General features: G+C 54.8%; 1 protein-coding gene across 3 annotated transcripts; it reads right to left on the bottom strand.

Moving 5' to 3' along the window:
• Positions 1-2,163: 2,163 nt before the first annotated feature.
• SPACA6 (sperm acrosome associated 6) lies at positions 2,164-13,628 on the bottom strand. 3 transcript variants are annotated; one of them, XM_027079146.1, is made up of 10 exons: positions 11,524-13,628; positions 11,079-11,156; positions 4,861-4,929; positions 4,119-4,142; positions 3,673-3,750; positions 3,438-3,542; positions 3,209-3,213; positions 2,851-3,007; positions 2,555-2,765; positions 2,164-2,258 (listed from the first exon to the last, which is right to left on the bottom strand). In XM_027079146.1, the coding sequence occupies exons 1-10, from the start codon at positions 11,735-11,737 to the stop codon at positions 2,225-2,227; spliced, it is 975 nt and encodes a 324-aa protein (XP_026934947.1). In that variant the 5' UTR covers positions 11,738-13,628; the 3' UTR covers positions 2,164-2,224. The 3 variants fall into 3 exon arrangements, with proteins under 3 accessions (XP_026934947.1, XP_026934945.1, XP_026934946.1); XM_027079144.1 differs by lacking the exons at positions 2,164-2,258; positions 2,555-2,765 and having other exon boundaries at positions 2,993-3,542; positions 11,079-11,241; positions 11,282-13,625; XM_027079145.1 differs by lacking the exons at positions 2,164-2,258; positions 2,555-2,765; positions 2,851-3,007; positions 3,209-3,213 and having other exon boundaries at positions 3,357-3,537; positions 11,079-11,241; positions 11,282-13,627.
• Positions 13,629-20,741: the final 7,113 nt, after the last annotated feature.

Genomic DNA, 20,741 nt, shown 5'->3' with positions numbered 1-20,741 from the left:
TTATATAATTTTCAGGCATACAACAGATTCAATAATTTATAGATTATACTCCATTTAAAGTTATTATAAAATATTGGCTATATTCCTTGTGCCGTACATTATATCATTGTAGCGTATTTATTTTATACATAATAGTTTGTATCTCTTAATCCCCTCCGCCTATCTTGAGGGTGCAGATTTTTGTCTGTTCTGATTTCTTCATTGCTGTGTCTACAGTGCCTTGAAAATGCCTGGCACATAGTAAACGCTCAGTAAATATTTGCTGATTGAATGAATCAGTGAAGGGGAACACATCGGTGAATAAGAATATAAAGGAGCTTACCTTTTGAGTGGGGAAGACACAAAACCAAATTAAAAAATAAGTTTACATTAGGTCTGAACACGTATAATGCACAAGCTAAAATAGGGGGATGTTGGGAACTCCCTGGTGATCCAGTGGTTAGGGCTCAGTGCTTTCAGTGTTGAGGGCCCGGGTTCGATGCCTGGTCAGGAACCAAGATCCACCAAACCTCATGGCACAGCCAAAAAAAATAAAAAATAAAATAAAATAGGGGGATGTCATGTGGGAGGAGGGGAGTCATCAGAGGTGACATTTGAGCTGGGACCTGTGCAATGAGAGGGAGGTGGCTTTGTGAGTTCAGAGTAAAGTCATTTCAAGTAGGAAGAACAGCATGTGCAAAGGCCCAGGGACAGGACTGAACTTTGCATGTTCAAGGGACAAAAAAAAAAAGGCCAGTGGGGCTAGAGAGTAAAGAGGGGGAGGAGAGGGAGGTGGAGTCAGGCACATAAACACAGTGTCCGCCCACACAGCCTTGTCCTGGAGATTAAATGGGTCAATGCATGTAAAGGCCATTCAGGGGAAATCATAACTGAGTTAACTAGACAAAAAAGGGAACATTATTCTAGGCAGAAACTAGTATGGACCCAGGTCCTGGAGAGAATGAGAAGAATCATGATGAATACAACGAATGAGCAAAGGCCAGAGGAACTGCAAGATAGAAAGATCAAGGGGGAAGAGTGGGGTGGGACAAAGTTAACCAGAACCTTGGGGGCCTTTGGAGGCCTTCGCAAGGAACTGGATTTTGTTCCAATGGCAATGGGGAGCCACTGAAGGGTTCTGAGCAGAGGAGTGACCTGATCTGACAAACTTCAAAATATCACTCTAGAGATTGGGATTGACATATACACACTACTATATATAAAATAGATAACTAATAAGGACCTACTGTATAGCACAGGGAACTCTACTCAATACTCTGTTAATGACCTGTATGGGAAAAGAATCTAAAAAGGAGTAGATATATGTATATGTATAACTGATTCACTTTGCTGTACAGTAGGAACACAGTATTGTAAATCAACTACAGTCTAATAAAAATTAAAAAAAATAAAACCTTAGGGCTTCCCTGGTGGCGCAGTGGTTGAGAGTCCGCCTGCCGATGCAGGGGACGCGGGTTCGTGTCCCGGTCCGGGAAGATCCCACATGCCGCGGAGTGGCTGGGCCCGTGAGCCATGGCCGCTGAGCCTGTGCGTCCGGAGCATGTGCTCCGCAACGGGAGAGGCCACAACAGTGAGAGGCCCGCGTACCGCAAAAATAAATAAATAAATAAATAAAACCTTAGCCAAAGTAGCAAAAAAAAAAATCACTCTGGCTGCTTTGTGGAGAATGCACTGCATTGGCACAAGGCTGAGCAGAGCCAGGGAGGCCTGTGGGGACTGGCTGCTGCAGCGATCCACACAAGAGACGGTGGCAGACCACAGAGAGGGAGCATCTCCATGAGATATTTAGGAATTGAAAAGGCTGAGATTTGGAACTAGATTGGAAGTGGAGGAGGAATTAAACGCAACTTCCGTTTCTGGCTGAGCAGCTGGGTGGATGATGGTGCCCTTTATGACAGCAAGAAAGGCTGGGGGGAGGAACAGGCTTTCAGGGCGATATCAAGGACTCTTTAAGGGTGACTGCTGCAGGCGGAAATGTCCAGGATGCTGCCAGAAATCCGGGGAGGGGGTCTGGGCTTGCACCTAACGCCTCATAACAGGACCCTGCACTGCGACAGCTGCGCCTATTACCGTCGTTATGGGGGCATGGGCACCTGGGCATCTTTGGGGTGTGCCGCTCTTCCTCCTAAGTTAGTAGTGACCACCTTCGAAGATGAAAGAATCTAGAGAGCTGAAATAGATTCTTTATTTTAGGGATGGAAATAGGATAAAAAAGATAGCTTTGTTAGTCGCCGCTGCAGTACCATCGAAAAAACATCCTGGGGAAAAAAGGAGATGTTCGTGTGTGTGTGTGGGAGAGGCTGGGGACCAGAAATCTGGGTCCTGGAGCCTAGGTCCCAAAGGTGGTGATAGGGCTTGGACTCTTAGATCTGAGAAAATAGGGGTTGGGGGTTATGACTCCTGGTCTGAGGAAGAACGGGGTGGGGGCCTGGACTCCTAAGAGGGTCTGGCGACTCAGACTTCTGGATCTGAGGGAGGAGGGGCTGGGGACCCAGACTCTTGGGTCTGGGAACGGAGAGCCAGATGCTGGGATTCTGAGGTCCCAGGGACTCACCACGCCAGCACGGTCGCACTGGCTGAGGCTAAGGCCACAGCGGCCGCGAGCAGGCACTGATTGCCCGGCGTTAGAGCCTCGGGCCTGGCCAGCAGCTCGCCCAGGCTGGGCGTCCAGGGTTCGATCATCTCCCCCTCCCGTGGCGTCCAGCGCAACACTTCCCGAAAAGAGACCTGGAGCTCAGTCTCCCCGCGCGGTGGCGGACCTGTCACTGCGGGGACGCGCACGTCAGCCGGGCACGAGCCCCACCCCTCACGTAGCCCCGCCCCTGCCGCGCAGCTCCGCCCCGCCCGCACCGTTCAGAAAGAAGTAGAGCCGCGCCAGGGGCCGCTGGTCGTGTGTGATCACGCAAGAGAAGGTCCCGCGGTGCGTGGGCTGCACCGGCCGGATCCGAGCCAGGTATCCTCGGGCCCTTGGTATCTCTCGGAAGTAGGACAGGTCCTGAGTCCGGAGCTGCGGGACGCTTGGGCTGGAGCGGCGAGAGGAGGAGGGCCCCCAGCCCCGAGCCCAGAAGAGATCCTCTCCGCCCCGACTCGCCAAACCACAACGTAAAGCCCCGCCCCCGAGCTAGACCACGACTTTCTGAGCCCTGGCCCCACCCTCAGCTCTTATTCGCCGATCTTTCACGCATAGTCCCGCCTCCTAAGTCTTGACTCCGCCTCTTGGGCCTAGTATTTGCTCTCCCGCCGAAAACTACGGATAACCCACCCCTGAGCTCTGGTTCTGCATTGTGAGCTTGCCCCTTACCCTTAAATGCCGAGACCCTCCCCTTGCACGAAGTCTGAATCTAGACCGAGTCCCACCCTCTGCATCCTGACTCCCCATCCTCTAGTAAAGCATAACCCGCCTCCTGTCTTCATGCTGGACCCTCCCCGACTCACACCTCCTGCGAACTTCCAGGAATAGGTGATCTCTTCCTTAGGCAGCTGGAAGTTCACAGTGCAAAAGAACATAGCCTGATGACCCCGAGTCACCGTCAAGTCCTGAACTGAAGACAAGTCCTCATCACCGCCTCGGCCCGCCCACGTCCGGCCCCGCCCCCAGACCACGCCTCCTCCGCACTCAGCTCCCTCTTCCAGTTTTTCAGGTTTCTTGCCCTTCAAGGCCACGCCCCTCACCTGGGCAGTCTAACGGGAGGTCGCAGACCGTAGAGTAGCATCCTCGGCAGCGGAAACGCCGGGCGACCTCCTGGAGTCCTATGGGACGGGAACGCTGGATCTGGACTCCATCTGCCTCCTCTAGTCCGGGTCCCTTCGGCCACCTTAAGGTCTATTTAACCTCCTTGGATTCTACCTGCCAGACAGAATCTGGGCCCCGCCTTCCCTGTGCTCATTGGCCAGCTCTCACCACGCTCCAGCCTCTAGGATCCCTATTGGTTTGCTTTGGTTTTCGGACCCGCCTTTTATGAGGTTTGTGAACAATACCTGGTTTACTTACTTTTCCCCGGGGCTCGTATTGGCCCCCTTCGGATCAGAGGCCCACCCGTCCTCTCCCATTTGTCCCAGGTTTCGACCCCTACCACCCCGCTTCCCCCGCAATTCTGAGCTCTGAATGATGTGCTTACCGCAGGGACGGATGCAGGCCTGGACTGCGGAGAGAAAGCAAGCGTTACTACCCTGGAAGTCGCGGCAGGTGCCCACCTGAAGTTCCCCTAGAGGAAACGTTTCTGGGCCGGATGCATTCCTCCAAGAGGACAGAGCCAGGCCTGACGCGGTCCACCTAGGGGGCGGGGCCAAGCCTGCAGCATTCCACCTGTAGGCGGGGCCAGGCCTGCAGCATTCCATTAAGAGGTCAGGCACAGGCCTGCTGCTAGCGTCTAAGACGGGGTGGGGGGAAAAGGGCGGCAGGCCTGCTGCTCCCACCAAGGAAGCAGGGCCAGTTCCGGTGTATTCCGTCAAACGGGGCGGGCTTAGATCCTGGGCGATGCTCAGAGGGGACAAAGTCTAACTAGGGGGCCCAGTTAGAGGTGTGGTCGGGCTGGAAGTAGCCCCTAAGGCGGCCCGGTTGGAAAGGAAACCTTTCAGAGTGCACAGGGCCAGACACAGAGATCCAGGAAGAGGCCCGGGCTAATCTGGGACAGGACCGTCCTAAGAAGCGTTCCAGCTAGAGATAACCTTCCGTCGGAGGGGCGGGGCCGGACCCAGAGTGGTCCAAGCAGAGGAAGAGGCTGTGTCCCGAGTGACCCACCAAGGGAAGCTCGGCTCAGAGATCGGGCCAGGGGTTTGCGCTGAAGGGAGCAGATGGGGGTCTCGGGAGTGGGGTTTTCTAATTGTCTGTCCCTGGGGGAAGGAGATGGTCTATTTTACCTTCTTTAAGCTGTAATATAATCTTCTGCATTTTCTCCGCGGCATGAGGAAAGGCAACCTGAAAGGACCCTGGAGGGTAGAGGGAGTCCTTGTAGTAAAGACCCTTCCCCAAGGCTGGCCGACCTTGACAAGACTCGCTGTCATCGTGCCTGTGCCCCTCCCCCAACCCCTCTCCACCCCCATGTCTCTGGTATATGCCACATCCTCCTACCGTGTCTACCCCAAAGGCTGACAGATCCCCAAACCTCCTTCCTTCTGCTGACTCTGGACTAACCTCTCTGACGGAACCCCTCAGCATCACCTGTGTTATCTTGTTGAGGGGAAAGGGGAGGATAAAGGTCACATGTCTTCCAAGGCCTCCGAGGCTCTATGGTCTGGCTTACTCTCCCTCTCTATTCCATCCCTAATACCCACCTTTCGTTTCCCCTAATATGAAAAGAACCATATTCTCTGGCACTTCAGGGCCTTTGCACGTGCCGCCTTCAGTTTCCAGCACATCTCTACCCCTACTCCTACTCATCTTTCATGTCACACTTTGTGCCACCTCCTTAGAGGCTTTCCCTGACAAGTATAATCTAATCCAGTCCCCTATTTTTGTCTCTAATAGTGCTGCATTCATTCCATTATAGCTCTCACCAGTTTGCAAATACATTTTTTTTTTTTTTCCCGGTACGCGGGCCTCTCACTGCTGTGGCCTCACCCGTTGCGGAGCACAGGCTCCGGACGCGCAGGCTCAGCGGCCACGGCTCACGGGCCCAGCCGCTCTGCGGCATGTGGGATCTTCCCGGACCGGGGCACGAAGCCGTGTCCCCTGCATCGGCAGGCAGACTCTCAACCGCTGCGCCACCAGGGAAGCCCACAAATACATATTTTATATATACATAGTGATCATTTAAGTCTGTCTCTGAGTGCTATGTCCTCAGAACCCAGGAGAGGGCCCTGAGTCTTAGAAATAAGTATGTGTAGAATGAATTCCAGGATCCAACTGGAATGGAGACCACAGCTGGAGGCAGTGACCCCAATCCTTTGGATGTGTTATATTTGGCCTGGAAAGTGTTTTTTAAAATGAACCAGTTGCCATCATATAAAATTTGGGAAAAGTCACATAAAATGTTTGGCATCCCTTTAAGAAACTTGGAAGAGCTGTAAGAGAGACCGTATTTCCATGAGGCAGCAGTTAGCCGGAGCGTAGTAGCAGCCTCCCCCTTCAGACAGGGCACACACCCACTTTTACAGAGCTCCCAGCCTCTTCATTTCTATCCCTCTTTCACTCCTTTTTTTCCCCCTCCTTTTCTTTCTCTTCTTTCTTTCTTTATTTATTTTTGGCCATGCTACATGGCACCATGTGGGATCTTAGTTCCCCGACCAGGTATCGAACCTGTGCCCCTTGCAGTGGAAGCGTGGAGTCCTAACCACCAGGGAAGTCCCTCACTCTTTTTATGTTCTCTGTCCTTATGGATGTTTGAGTTTTGACCACGGAAATGGCCTCCAAGCTATAATGTTTTGGGGCTTTTTCAAAGTGGACGGGTGGAATGATTTACAGGTGGAGGCGGTTTTGGAAATCAAGAAACGTGGCAGGGTCCTATGGGCTGAATTGTCTCCCTCCCAAATTCATATGTTGAAGTCCTAACCCCCAGTCCTCCAGAATGTAACTGTACTTGGAGATAGAGTCTTAAGGAGGTAATTAGGTTAAAATGAGGTCTTTAGGGTGGGCCTTAATCTAATATGACTGATGTCCTTAGAAGAATAGGAAATTTGGACACAGACACAGAGGGAAGCCAGTCATCTACAAGCCAAGGGGAGAGGCCTCAGAAGAAACCAGCCCTGCTGACACTGACTCCTTGATTTTGGACTTCTAGCCTCCAAAATTGTGAACAAATAAGTTTCTGTTATTAAGCCACCGGTCTGTGGTATTTTGTTACAGCAGCCCTAGCAAACAAATACACAGGGATTGCCAGTTGCCTCAAAATATCCATTTTCTTTTTAGTAACATAATACTGCATTTTAGCTGAGAAAGCACCCTTCCCGGCTTCAGCTAAAAGACTGCATTTCCCAACCTCCCTTGCAGCTAGTTGTGGTCATGTGACTTAGCTGTGATCATATGACCAACTTCTGCTCCCTGAGATTAAGTGCAAATGTCATGTGTGAGTCACAGAAAGCAGGCTTAAGAGAGAAATGGTGACATATTATTGACCCCTTCCCCTTCCTCCATCCTGTTGCCTGAAACTTAGATTTGATGGCTGGCGCTCTAGCAGTTATAAAGGACCATGAGGATAAGGGGGTATACCCTAAGATGGTAAGGCAGAAAGCTGGAAGGGGCTTGGGTTCCCAGGAAAATGGAGCTGCCATACTAGCTTTAAATGCCTAACTCAAGACTTATTTTTCATGGGAGAAATAAACTTCTAGCTTACTTAAGCCAGTGCAGGTTTCTCTGCAATTTAAAACCATACAAAACAGAGGAGGGAATTGAGAATATTGGCAAGAGACTGGCTGAAGTGATGATCATTGGGTAGAAGCTGGAGGGGGCGCTGAAGCCAGGAAGCAGGTTCAAAATGAGGGGTCAAGGACTTAGTGGTCTCTCCTTGGCCACAAGGCAGGCATGTGGTCTGGAGATGGCAGGATGGTCGGGAGGATGTGGTCCGAGTCGTGTGCTCAAATGAGAGGCCAGGATGTTGGAGGAGGCATCTAAGGAATATCTGTGGACCAAACCAAGTGACTCACGGGGAAGGGATACACCAAGTCAGCCATGGGGCAGGGGAGAAGCATGGGAGGAAAGTAGGGATGGAGTGAAATAACCAGAGAGGCCAAGGGGCAGGGGCTATATCAACTGAACCACAAGGGGGCGCGGGTGGATGTTATAAAGTCTCCCCCAAAAGAGGTGCTTCATTAGGAACTTCAACTGTTTCTGATCATCTGGGTTTGAGTCCTGTCTCTTCCGATGATAAGCACACCTGTCGCACACCTGAGCTAGCCATCACACATCCTCTTCCCTATGTGACCTCGGCCAAGTATTTAACCTTCCTGATCCTCAGTTTCCTCGTTCATAAAACGGGGACAATATTGGCGTCTACCTCACAGGGTTGGCAGGGAGGATTTAATGTCATACAACATAAAAGCATTCCCCTTCCAAACTATGTGCCAGGTACCATTTAATGACCATGTGGGATAATGTCTCTAAGTGCCTGGAATGGTGCCTGGCACACCGTGTCATAGAAGGGTCAACTACTGGTATTACCATCCCCAAGTTTGAGATGGGGAAACCAAGGCACAGAGAGGTTAGGAAGGCAGCCCAAGGTCACACAGCTAGATTTGAACCCAGGTGGTCCAACTCCAGAGCCTCCACATGCGACCACTACCTGTGGTACATACACTGCCCTCCTTGACACCATATTATCCATTCCATGGTTTACATACACTAACAGTGTCACCTGCCACCACCGGGAGCCACTCTGAGTCAGCACGTCCATCTCTCAGGTCCTCCATTTGGGAGAGACCCGGGAGTCATCCTCGATTCTCCCCATACCCCTCACCCCATATATGTCTGGTCCAGACATCTCCTGGGTCCATCCTCCCTGTCTAGCTGAGCCCCAACTTGCCCATCTGGAAAATGGGGCTATAAAACTCCACCTCCTAGGGCTGATACAAGGATATCCTTTAGGAAGATAATTAACAAGTAACTCTGCCAGGACTTCACTGGTGGTCCAGTGGTTTAGACTCTGAGCTTCCATTGCAGGGGGCACGGGTTCGATCCCTGTTCAGGGAACTAAGATCCCGCATGCCACACCGCGTGGCCAGCAAAAAAATATATAAACAAAACACAGCATCTTCCATATAAGGGGCAGGTTGGTCTGGGCCCACCTGAACCACTGCGTCTGGTCCGAGCCACCACTGACCTCACTGGTCTCTCTGCTTCTGCCCTTGACCCACGTGGCCTTAATCAGACCCTCTCCTTCCTTAAAATCTTCCAATGGCTTCCCCATATCAAGAGCAAAAGCCGAAGAGACTGGCTAAAGTGATGGTCATTGAGTATAAGCTGGAAAGAGGAGCCACCTTGGCTAAGGTCAGACCAAGGGCCCACCATAGTGGTTCTCAAAGTGTGTCCCTAGAACAGCAGCAGCAGCTCCCGGGAACTTGTTAGCAATGTCCATTTCTGGGCCCCACCTCAGACCTACTGCTGAGAAACAGAGGGAGGGGCCCAGGAGTCTGCATTTTAATAAGCTCCCAGGAGAGTCTGACATACACTGTGGGGCTAGAGAACAACTGGCCCCAGGGCCTTTGCACTGGCTCTCCCCTCTGCCTGGAAGCTCTCTCCCCAGGTTATCTGCGTGGCTCTCACTGTCCCCTCGTTCCAGTCTTTGCTCAATTGGACCTTCTCATTTGCAACTCTCCTGATCACCCCAATGGCCACCCCATTCTGTTCCCCTTCTGTTTTCCTCCACAGCACAGATCACCAACTGACATCAATGGCATTTCACTTGTTATGTTTAATAATCAACATAAGCAACCTGAGGGCAGGTGGCTTGCAGTTTTGGTCACAGCTGTGTCCCTGGTGGTGTTCCTGGCACATTCAATAAATATCTGTGGAGTACCAGCTTCTCCCAGCCTCCAATCTCCCTCCAGTCCATCCTCCATGTGGCCCCAGAGGATCTTCCTACACGCAGAGCTGACCCTGCCCTTCCCCGGCTCACAGCCCTGCTCCTTCAGGACAGAGTGTCAAGTCTCCCTGACTCCCAGCTGAACCTGGATGTCCCCCAGGCCCCTCGCAGTCATTACATCCTTGCCCAGCTGGCCATCTGCCCCCACCCCTGCTCTTCCTCCCAGGCTCCCGGTCTCAGGGATGACCCTCTGCCCCCTCAGGCATGGAGGCAGACCCCGGACACGGCCCCTAATCCTCCTCTTCCCCTTTTCCTGAACAGCTCATCAGATCCAAGCCCCATCCCTCCTGCCCTTGACTCTCTCTACCCGATTCCCTCTTCTCCACCTTCACAATCCCCACCCCAGCTCTGGCCTCCTTCACAGCAGCCTCCACCCAGGCCTCCCAGCCTCCACTCTCTCCCCTGCTCCAGTCGGTCCCACACACAGCCCTCGCCAGGGTCTTCTACATTCAGAGCTGGACTTGTTTCTGCTCTTTTCAAAACCTTGTGTGACAAGTTGGCCTAAACCGGGGAGAACAGGCATCTCCTGGAATCTTCCTCCCTCCTCCCCAGTCAGCTCTGAGTTCCTCAGCTCTCCCTTTGGGGGTGGGGGATCCGCAGCTGAAGTCTTCTCCATGCTGGACCCCCCGGGAGCCCCCTGGATAGATGGGAACCTCCTCACGTTTAGGGATCTTTGTCAAAGAAGCTCCGTGGCAAGAGCAGGAAGCGAAAGAAGTAACAGCTAAGATGCAGAAATAAGTGCAGAGCCCCCAGACCACTGACGTGGCCAGTTTATGCTGCAAAGCAGCGAGCGCTCCCACCCCCAGTCTCCAGCACACTGCAGGCATGGGGGTGGGGGTGGGGGATCCTGTGTCACGTGACCACAGTGGCCTGCTGCAATCACTGCTCATGCTGCCCTTCGGCCGCAAGGGTCGCCCCAGCCCTGAGGTCCCTCCCCACCGGCACATGCATGTGTTTCTCTAGAGTGTGTGTCTCACCCACCCCAAGGTTGTCACGTGTGCCTGTCTCCCTTCACAGCTGTCACCTGAATCATCCTCTCTCTCCCTGTTCCTACCTGTCTTCCGGCCCCCTAATAGCCTCACATGTCAAAAATGTGGAATTACTTTGTTAACTGTAGGGAATATGTGTGTTTTATCCTAGAGGAAGATCTCTTCCCTGAAGTCTGTCTCACTGGGGGAGCCCTGCCTCTCACTGAGCTCTGAGGCCACCCTGGGAGGCAAGGAGATTGTCCCATCTCTCAGATGGGTAAGTTGAGGCCCGGGGGGGTGGGGGGGCCATGATGCATCCAGAATCTCATAGCCAGGAAGAGGGCAAGCCACACAGTGAGGTCAGAACGCACATCTCCCTGATCCCAGCTGGCTTGAGACTCTAAGTTACTTCTGCACTGTCTCCACCAGCCCCTGCCCATCTCCTCTCCCCGACAAGGCTGCCCAGCTCCCTCAGCTTCCAAGCGTCACCTCCTCCGAGATCGCTGTCAAGTTCTGGGCTTTCCCCGCACAAACATCCATCTCCTGGGGGCTCCAAGCCCACATCTCCCGCCGCTGCCGGCCGCGCCCCACTCACCCTGGGCGGCGGCCACCTCCTGCAGGGAGTGGGTCATCTGGGTGAAGGCGTCGTGCAGATGGCTCCTTTCCTCGTAGTCTGGGGGTCGGAGGCAGGAGCTGGGGCGAAGCGGTTCCCCAACACCACATCCCCAAAGTGGACCTTTCTCTGCCTCTCTCTGAGCCTCTGGCCCCTGCAAAGCCTCTGTCCTCCCGTCTCTGAGCCTCTGGCCCCCGCAAAGCCTCTGTCCTCCCGTCTCTGAGCCTCTGGCCCCCGCAAAGCCTCTGTCCTCCCGTCTCTGGCCCCTGCAAAGCCTCTGTCCTCCCATCTCTGAGTCTCTGGCCCCCGCGAAGTCTCCATCCTCCTGTCTCTGAGCCTTTGTTCCCCTCAGTCTCTCCAGGCCTCTCTGGTCCCTCCCTCCACATGCCCCCCTCGGGGCCCTGGAGGATGTGGGGTGTCTCCTCACTGATTTCAGTGTCCTGGAGGCCCTTAAAGGCATCTGTTAAGGCCTCCTCACACTTCTCGAGGTCGGGGCTCTCCAGGCCGACGAAGATCTGGCAGATTTGGAGGCGCTCATTGTAAGACGTGAAGCAGAGGAGACAGGCCCAGGCGGAGGCCCGGAAGACCGTGAGGGCCACCAGGGCGGACGGCACAGCGCTCCCTGCGGCCAGAAGGGCCATAGCGGAGGGTCTCAGCCTGTGGAGAAGCTGGAGACTTTTGTGAGGTCACAGTGGTGTGGGGGAGGGGCTCAAGATACAGGGTCAGAGGTCAGGTTGCAGTCTCCAGTCCAATGTCAGGTTCCAGGGTTTTCAGGGAGGAAGGGTGTGTTGGGTCAGGGGTCAGGGGTCGGACCCCAGGCTGATGGCTGGGCCGGATGCCAGGCTCCCAAGAACCTCACCTGTGACCCTGGACGTCCTCACAGGTTAAAGGGTCTCAGGGACCCGGAGGCCGGCAGTACGGTGTGCAGGGGCCCGCCAAGCCCTGGGGTGTGGTAGTGGGGTGCAGCAGAAATGGACATGGCACAGAGACACCGTGAGGGCCCGAAAGACAGAAACCAAGCCATGGAGAGACATGGGGAGCGTCAGAGACCCAGAAAGCACCATAAGAGACAGATGGAGACAGGGTCTCAGAGGTCACTGTGCACAGACCCAGCAGAGATGGAGAGACAGAGAGGAAGCAAAACAGAGATATCTTGATGGGAGAGAAACTCTTTGAGGGAAGGGGCAGGAAGGAATGTAGGGACGAGGACACGAGGAACAGCCCAGCCTCTCCTCCCACGATCCCTGCGGCAGCCCCTCTCCCCAGCCTGGCGGGGTGGGGCAGGGGACCGGGGTCAGGGGTCCCCGCCGGGCCGTCCCGTGCAGGGCGCAGCCTGGGGAAAGCTAGGAGGCCGTATAGTGATCTCCGTGGGTGTCCTCCTCAACTATACAACCTCCTACCTCAGCCCGGGGGGCGCGGCAGGTGGACAGACAGACGGATGGACTGGACGGACAGACGGGGGCCAGGGAGGGCGGGGAGGGCCGGGGAGGCCCCAGCCGCGATGGTGAGCCCCCGACACGGACCCACAGACACGAGCTTGTGTGCGGCGAAGGCCCCGCAAGGTCGGTTCTACGGGTGGGTGCCAGGACCCAGGAATGCGGGCCCCCGGCCCCCTCCTCCCCAAGGAACCCAGGAGTCAGCCCCTCGGCCCCTTCCTCACCAGGGACCCAAGAATTCAGGCCCCAGGCCCCTTCCTCCCCACAGGTCCCCGCAATCCAGGCCCCCTAGCCTCCTCTCCTCCCCCAGATTCAGAAGTCCAAGTCCACAGCCCCCTTCTCCACTGGGGACCCAGGAAGCCAGGCCCCCCAGCCCCCTCCCTCAGACCTGGGAGTCCGGCCAGGCCTGCCTCCTTGGAGAAGACACAGCCTGGCTTCCTGGATCCCGGGTCAGAGGGAACCTCACCTGTTGTGGAGTTTGGTCCCTTGGACAAGACAGTTCCCTACCTACCTGTCAGATTCAGAAATCCAGGACCGGTGTGGAGACCGCCCACGGGATACAAAACCGTCATGCCTTTCTGGGTATTTTTTCCCCGCTCTCCTCCCTTCCTTTGGCCTCTCATCATGCACAACACTGACAGCTAGGATCCCTGAGCGCTGATGCCACCCCAGGCCTCTGTCATGTGGCAGGCAGGGGCTCAAGGTGCCATCAGCACCCCCATTTTGCAGGTGGGAAGGCTGAGCCCCAGTCAGCTGGTGAGTGGGAGGGGCCAGGCCCGCAAGGTGGCGGGACCAGCACCCACGCTTCCCCACCCCTGGGCTGAGTCTGTGCACCCGAGAGCCTCCGCCTCTGTCCAGCGCTCGTCTGTCTTGCTCTCACTGTCTCCGGCTCCGTCTCCATCTTTCTGGTTCTCTCTCCCCATCCTGCCGTGTTGCCGCTGGCTCAGTCTCCGTCTTACCTGGTCTCCATTTCCTCCAGCCTCTGCACGCTTCTCCCTGCTCTGCGTTGCCCACCCTCCCCCTCAGCTCGGCCTTCTCCTTGCTCAGTCCTCTCTCTCTCCTCTCCCCGCCTCCTGGTTCTCTCTCCTTTCTCTTTTCTCTTTCTTTTCCTTTCCCTTCTGTCTTTCACCCTCCTCTTCTCCCTGCCACCCCGTCTTTGTCCCTCTCCTTCTCTCTCTCCCTCAATTTCCCTGTCTCACTCTCCTCTCCCCCTTTTTCCTGTTTGCCTCCCTCTCGCTGCCCGCCTTCTCTCCATCCCTCTGTCTCCTTCGCTCCCCTCTGTCTCTGTCTCTCTCCTTTTCTCTCTCCCTTTCTCCCTCCCTCCCTCCTAGGTCTCTCTCCTTCCTTCCCTCCCTCCCCTTCTCTCTCTCTCCCTTTCTCCTTCCCTCTCTCCCTCCCCCTCGCAGCAGCTCGGAGCCAGGTCTGGAGCTGGGGTGGCTGGAGAAGGGGCCCAGGGCCGGGGTAGAGACCTACTGAGGAGGGGGAGGAGAGGCGGGAAGGGGGCGGAGGCGGCAAGGGGGGAGGAAGGGGCCAGAGACGGGTCTACGGTCCCAGCTCTCATTCCCCTTCCCTCCTTCCCAACCTCCCAGACCCTCAGGCGGGGGCGAGAGTCAGGCCAAGGTGGGGAGGAAGGGGAAGGGAGGAGGCTGCCCCCGCCGCCCCCCCACCCAACAACCTGGCCCAGAGCCCAGGCCTGGGTTCCCAGCATGCCCCGGGGCTGCCTGGGGCCTGAGGAGGGGGGTGAGAGCAGAGGGGAAGCTGAGAATCTTAAAGATTTGCAGGACCTGAGCATCTCCCCACTCCTCCCACACATTTCTCCTCGGGAAAACTGAGGCCCAGAGAGAAGGGTCAGGACTTGTTCAAGGTCACTGGACAAGGCCTTGGTGGAGGCCCGAACTCCCTGGGCCCATAGGCCGGATTTGGGGAAAAGGTTGGCGCTGGACTTCCCCCAGGTCTGGGTCCCCCTCCCCCTCTCTGCAGACCCTGGGGAGCCCCCAAGGGTCAGAGAGCAGACCCAAACAGTCTGGCACCATGGCAACCAGTTGGCCCCGCCCCCTTAACCCCCAGAGGGCTGGACTCCAGCTGGGGCTAAAGAGGAGGTGGGGACTCCTGGGTTCTGGGCAGGAAGGGGCTGGGGGCCCGAACACCGGGCTTTCGTGGAGAGCGGGGGATGGAACGTGGAGCCCCAGGTCTGAGGGGAGGAGAGGTTGGAGGCCCAGACTCCTGGATCTTGGGGTAAAGGGGGCTAGGGGTTCGCACTCTGGAATTCTGAGGGAGGGGGCTGGGTCGCGGACTCCCAGGTTTAAGGGAGGAGGGGGCTGGGGCCTGGAATCCCGGGTCCCCAGGGGAGCCTGGATGCTGGGCCTCTCCTCCGCCAGACATCCCCTGCCCCCGCCGCTGACCCTGGCCTGTCTGGCAGCCCAGACAGCCTCCCCCACTCCTCTGCAGCCCCCTCCCACTTGCACGGCTCACCCTTGACCCCTCAAAGCCCCGCAGCCCCTTCCCTGCCCCTCCCCCTCCCCTCCAGCCAGACGTTAACCCTTCCGTTGCCACAGGCACCTCCAAAGCCAGACTCTCTCCCTCCACCTCCCCTGAGGTTCGCGGGAGGGCATCTCGCCCTAGTCGGCTCCAGCTCCGAACCCAGCTACCCCAGCCCCATCTCTCTCCTCCCAATGGAAACCAGGAGGTGTTCCCCGCCCGCTCCTCCTCCTGGATCCCGGAATCCAGGCCCCCAGTCCCCTCCTCCAAGGATTCAGGAGTCTGGGTTCCCAGCCCCCTCCTCCTCCAAGAACCCAGAAATCCAGGCCCCCGGCTGCCTCCTCCCCCTAGGGACCCTGGAGTTCGGGTCCCGGGCCCCATCCCCCTCCCTCTCCGCAGACTCACGGCTCCGCAGCTCCAGCGTCGGGGGGAAGGGGTCTCGGTGGGCAGCGCCCGGGCCGGGCTGAGCCGGGCCCCGCCGCCGCCGACAGCTCTCCATCCTCTCCCCGCCTCCGCCGCCCGACGGCCTCTCCTCTTCCTCCCGGCGTCCCCGCCATCCTCCTTCCCTCCTCCCCGATTCCCTCCGGCCTGCGCCTCCTCCCGGCTCCGCGGGCCCGGCTCCCCCGCCCGGGACCCCGCCGGACCAGCCCCCTCCCCAGGGGGCCCCCGCCCCGGCCCCTCCCCATCGCCAGGCCCAGTCCGGCTTGGCTTCCCCCCCCCCCCCCCCCCCCCCCCCCCCCCCGCGGGCCCCCCCCCCGGGGGAAAAAATCCCCCCCCCCCCCGGGGGGGGGGGGGGGGCGGGGGAGGGAGCAGGGAGGAGAGGCCGGGCCGGGGAGCGTGACGCAGGGAGGAGGGAAGGGACAAAAGGGGCCGGGAGGCTGCAGAGCCGGCAGCGCTCGCACTCCTCCCTCCTCCCTCCTCCCTCGGCCGGGGCCGGTTCTCTCCTCTCTCTCTGCTTTCTCTCGTCCCCTCCACCTCTCCTCCCTTTCCTTCTCTTTGCCCGCCTGCCTCCTCCTGGCCCTGTGCGTTCCCCTCTGTCTCGTCTCCGCGTCTCTCTCTTTCTCCTTACATCAACCCCCCCCCAATCAGGGTCTGCTCCTCTCCCCCCTCTTCTCTCTCCCCCTTCCTGCTCTCCCAGCCTCCTTCCCCTCCCTCGGCTTCGGGCTCTCCACCCACCCACCCACCCACTGGGGAGAGAAAGGTGAATCAGACCCAGATCTGCCCTTGCAGACGGAGCTCACAGTCTTACGGAGGAGACAGACCCAGACGCAGACAGTTCCAATTCAGGGCGGTCGGGGTTTGACAGAGGGAGGACCCAGCGTCTGTGGGAGGAAAGGACCTCCAGGGAAGGCCGTGGTTGTGACCTCCAAGACCTGGGAGAAGTTAGATCTGAATTGTTGAGAGAGAGAGGGAGAGAGAGACAGCAGTAAGGGCGTTCCAGGCAGAGGGCACAGCTCAAGCGGAGACCCAAAGGCAGGAAACCAGGGGCCATTCTGGGGGAAGGGCAGGCAGTCAGGTCTGACGGGAGCCCAGGAGCCTGGAAGAGGAGGCCGAGGTGGTGGGCGGGGCCAGGTTCCTCTTCGCTCGGAAGGCCGGGCTGGGAACTTTCCCGTGAGGGTGACCCGGATCCTTGGAGGGCTATGAGCAAGGGGAGGGACAGGGTCAGAGCTGGGTGTCAGAAAGACCCCTCTGAAGGCCGTGGGGGATGAGATGAGGGGGAGAGACTACTGGAGGCTGGGAGGCTGGGGAGGAGGACGCTTGATCATGGGCTGGGACCCTGGGGACCCAGAGGAGGTGGTGGGGCAGAGAACGTGAGGGGCGTGATGGAAGAGGTGAAGAAGATACAACAGCCGGAAGTCTGGCTCTGAAACTGAGGGGACAGGAGTTGTTCCAGATGGGGAACCAAGAGGAAGAAGGGAGGACAGGAGAGGGAAGATGCTGTGTGCAGCTTGGGACCTCGTCGACATTAAAGGCCAGAGGACATTTAGGGAAGACATGTGGTGGGTATAGCGTTCTGGAGCTCAGACAGTGAAAAATGCAGTTTCCTCCCGCCCTGTCCCTGGCCACCCACTTCTCTCTGGGGACAGCTTATGCTTACCAGTTTCTTGTGTATCTTTCCAGAGAAAGTCTATACATTTACACACATATATTATACCACCCCGCCTTTTTTGTCCCCAGGTGGGATCATATTATTCTATACTTTGCTTTTTTTTTTAACACTATATCCTGAAGATCCTCCTATATCTACACAGCTTATAGAGGTACCTCGTTCATTTTAGCGGCTATATAGTATTCCATTGTATAAATTTATTCAGCCCTACTTATTCAATCAATTAGGAGGGTTTTTTGTTTTTACATAAAGAAACTAATGCTTATGAATGTTCAAATTACTGGGCTTTTTAAAGAACTGATTTCTTACAATGCTCTTAAGCTGCTGAACCCAGATATTTGATAAATACTTCTAGGGCCTTTAAATTTTGTCATTAATTACTAATGATAGGAATAATAATGATGCAACCATACCTTTTATTGAATGTCTACTTAGGGACAAGCCCCGGGCTGGGTATTTGTTATACATTATGTCATTCAGTTAACACAGCAGTCTTATTTTTAGGAACTGTTTTATCTTCATGTAAGGATGAGGGAACTGAGTTCTGAAGAGTGAGTTACCCAAGCTCACAAAGTGAATGGCAGAGCTAGGATTCGAACCCACACCTCTCTGGCTCCAAGTTCTATGCCCTTTCTTTGGAGATGGGCTGCCTCTGGGAAAATGTGCAGCTCACCTGGGATTGCTCTCCAGCAGAGGTTGGACTTGTCATGCACACAAATTCACGTTTGATAAAAGGACCTTTTGGCACACCCTGTACCTTGATTTGGTATCCAGAATTACTGTTAGTCTACACTCACCCCAGATACCCTGCAGTCAGGTCAGGATAGTAACCGCGTCACCCTGCTGTCTCCTGGTACTGGCCCTGATCCCATTGTATTTTTTTTCTCTCTCTCTCTCTCTCTCTCTCTTTTTTTTTTTTGGCTCACCATGTGGCATGTGGGATCTTAGTTCCCCTGCCAGGAATCGAACTCCCACCCCCTGCAATGGAAGTGCAGTGTCTTCACCACTGGACTGCCAGGGAAGTGGTCCCCCCACCCCGCCCTCCGCCATTGTGCTGTAATTCTCGATGTCTGGGTCTGTCTCTGAGAATTCAATGAGGGCAACATTGAGGTCTGAGTCATCTCTGTTCTCAGTATCACTCAGCATAGGGTGTGGCTCAGAGCAGAGACTCAGGAAAATGTTTGCTAAATGAATGAATGGAGGGTTCGATGAAAAGCAAATGGTTTATGGATTAGGCTGGGACGTGCTTAAGCCTCTGGGATGAAAGAACATAATTCCCATTAGTTCCTGAAACATAAGGCCTCCATTACCATTGGTTAGTGACTCACAGGAACCACTGTTTCCATCATTCTTTGATATACAGGGTTCACAAATCCCTTGGCACTTAAGACTTAGCTACTGCAATTCCCACAAATCCCTGAGACTCAGGATCCATCTTTCCCATCAGCCCCTGAGACTCAGGATCCATCTTTCCCATCAGCCCCTGAGACTCAGGATCACTATTCCCATAAACCCCTGGGACTCAGGATTCACCATTCATTCCCATTAGCCCCTGAGCCTCGGGATCCACCACTCCCATCTGACGTTTGCACACAAGTACTACAGTTCTTGTCAGACCTTGGTACCCAACATCCATAATTCCCATCCCCTTAAGATACAGGTAGACCACCATTCCCATCAACTCCTGAGACACAAGTTCCACCTCTCCTATTATCCTTCAGAACAGCAAGCCAATGGAAAATAGAAACACCCCACCCTTCATAAGGCCATCCCCAAATTCCTGGAACAGGAACTGTTAGCCAGAAAGACATTTCAACCTGCCCTGAAGTAGGTCTGGATCAAGGACTCCTTTGTTAATGCTGTAGAAAAGGGGGCACCAGGTTATGAAGAACTTCCAAGTAGCAGAGTAGCCTTCCATGGGAGGAATCAACCCCCAACCGGACATAATCCTACAGCACCGTCAGAGAGTGCTGCCATGTGAGGGTTAAACTCCAAACTCAAGACAATCCCCTGCAGCACCACTTAATCCCCGCAGGTGCGATGATCCCCAGACTGGCAGAGCACAAAAATACCAGAGGATCCAAATGCAACAGATACTCCCATCGTGCCGTTAAATAACCCCAAGTGGCAGTTTGCCCTGGTGGACTTGCAGGAACTGGGGACAGGGCCACCTTTCCTTGGTGTGTGTGATGGTGGTCGGTGGGACGAAGATGACAAATCTTACTCCCACTATTAACCCTTTCCTGGATTGGGGGGTTGGTGTGATTTTTGAGGGAGGGTTTCTGCACAGCCTAACTCTTTCCCCTTAGGGCCATGCCTTCTAGTCATCTGGTGAAAGCCTTCAGCCGCTCCACTCTACACATCTCAGCAAAACGGAGGGAAGGTGGTTCTGAGGTTCAAGGAGACTGGAGTGGGAGTGGGTACCGTTTTTTCAAGCCATCCACTTCCCCTTCCTCTGGTAATAGAACCTGTCTTTCCTGTGAGACACCCACTCCAGGTGACTCTAACAAGAATATTCTAGCAAAACGCCCTTCCTCCCTCCCCCAAAACACATAGCTTGGGCATGTGACCCAATACGGGCCGAACAGAACATTCATTCATGTGTGATCCCCCAACAGAGCTGATTAGAATCTAAGATTTTATTTTTCATCTTTTGAAAAAGTTGTATTTTCATTTTTATTGTATTTTATTTTTAAAATTTGTTTAAATTTACTTTATTTTATTTCATTTTTTTGGCTGCGCCATGCGGCATGTGGGGTCTTAGTTCCCTGACCAGGGATTTGAACCTGTGTCCCCTGCACTGGGAATGCCGAGTCTTAAGCACTGGACCGCCAGGGAAGTCCCTATTTTTTAAAATTATTATTATATATTTTTCTGCGGTACGCGGGCCTCTTACCGTTGTGGCCTGTCCCATTGCGGAGCACAGGCTCCGGACGTGCAGGCTCAGCGGCCATGGCTCCTCGGCATGGGGGATCCTCCCGGACCGGGGAAAGAACCTGTGTCCCCTGCATCGGCAGGCGGACTCTCAACCACTGCGCCACCAGGGAAGCCCCTATTTTTATTTTTTAAATTTTATTGAAGTATAGTCAATTTACAATGTCGTGTTAGTTTCAGGTGTACAGCACAGTGATTCAATTATATCTTTTCCGTCATAGGTTATTACAAAATATTGAATTCAGTTCCCCGTGCTATACAGTAGGTCCTTGTTGTTTATCAAGTTTATATATAGGGGTGTGTATGTGTTAATCCCACCCCCCTAATTTATCCCTCCCCTTTCGCCTTTGGTAACTATGAGTTTGTTTTCTATGTCTATGGGTCTCTTTCCGTTTTGTAAATAAATTCATTTGTATCACTTTTTTTAGATTCCACATGTAAGCGATATCACATGATACTTGTCCTTCTCTGTCTGACTCACTTCACTTAGTATAATAATCTCTAGGTCCATCCATGTTGCTGCAAATGGCATTATTTCATTCTTTTTTATGCCTGAGTAGTATTCCATTGTGTGTGTGTGTGTGTGTGTGTGTGTGTGTGTGTGTGTATACCACATCTTTATCCATTTATCTGTTGATGGACACTTATGTTGCTTCCACGTGTTGGCTATTGTAAATAGTGCTACTA

This window comes from Aethalodelphis obliquidens, unplaced genomic scaffold (assembly GCF_003676395.1).
Source record: "Aethalodelphis obliquidens isolate GAN/ISIS:26980383/991018 unplaced genomic scaffold, ASM367639v1 scaffold43, whole genome shotgun sequence".
Classification (NCBI taxonomy): Eukaryota; Metazoa; Chordata; class Mammalia; order Artiodactyla; family Delphinidae; genus Aethalodelphis; species Aethalodelphis obliquidens.
The sequence above is the reverse complement of the archived record's forward strand: the minus strand, read 5'-3'. Positions and strand labels throughout refer to the sequence as shown.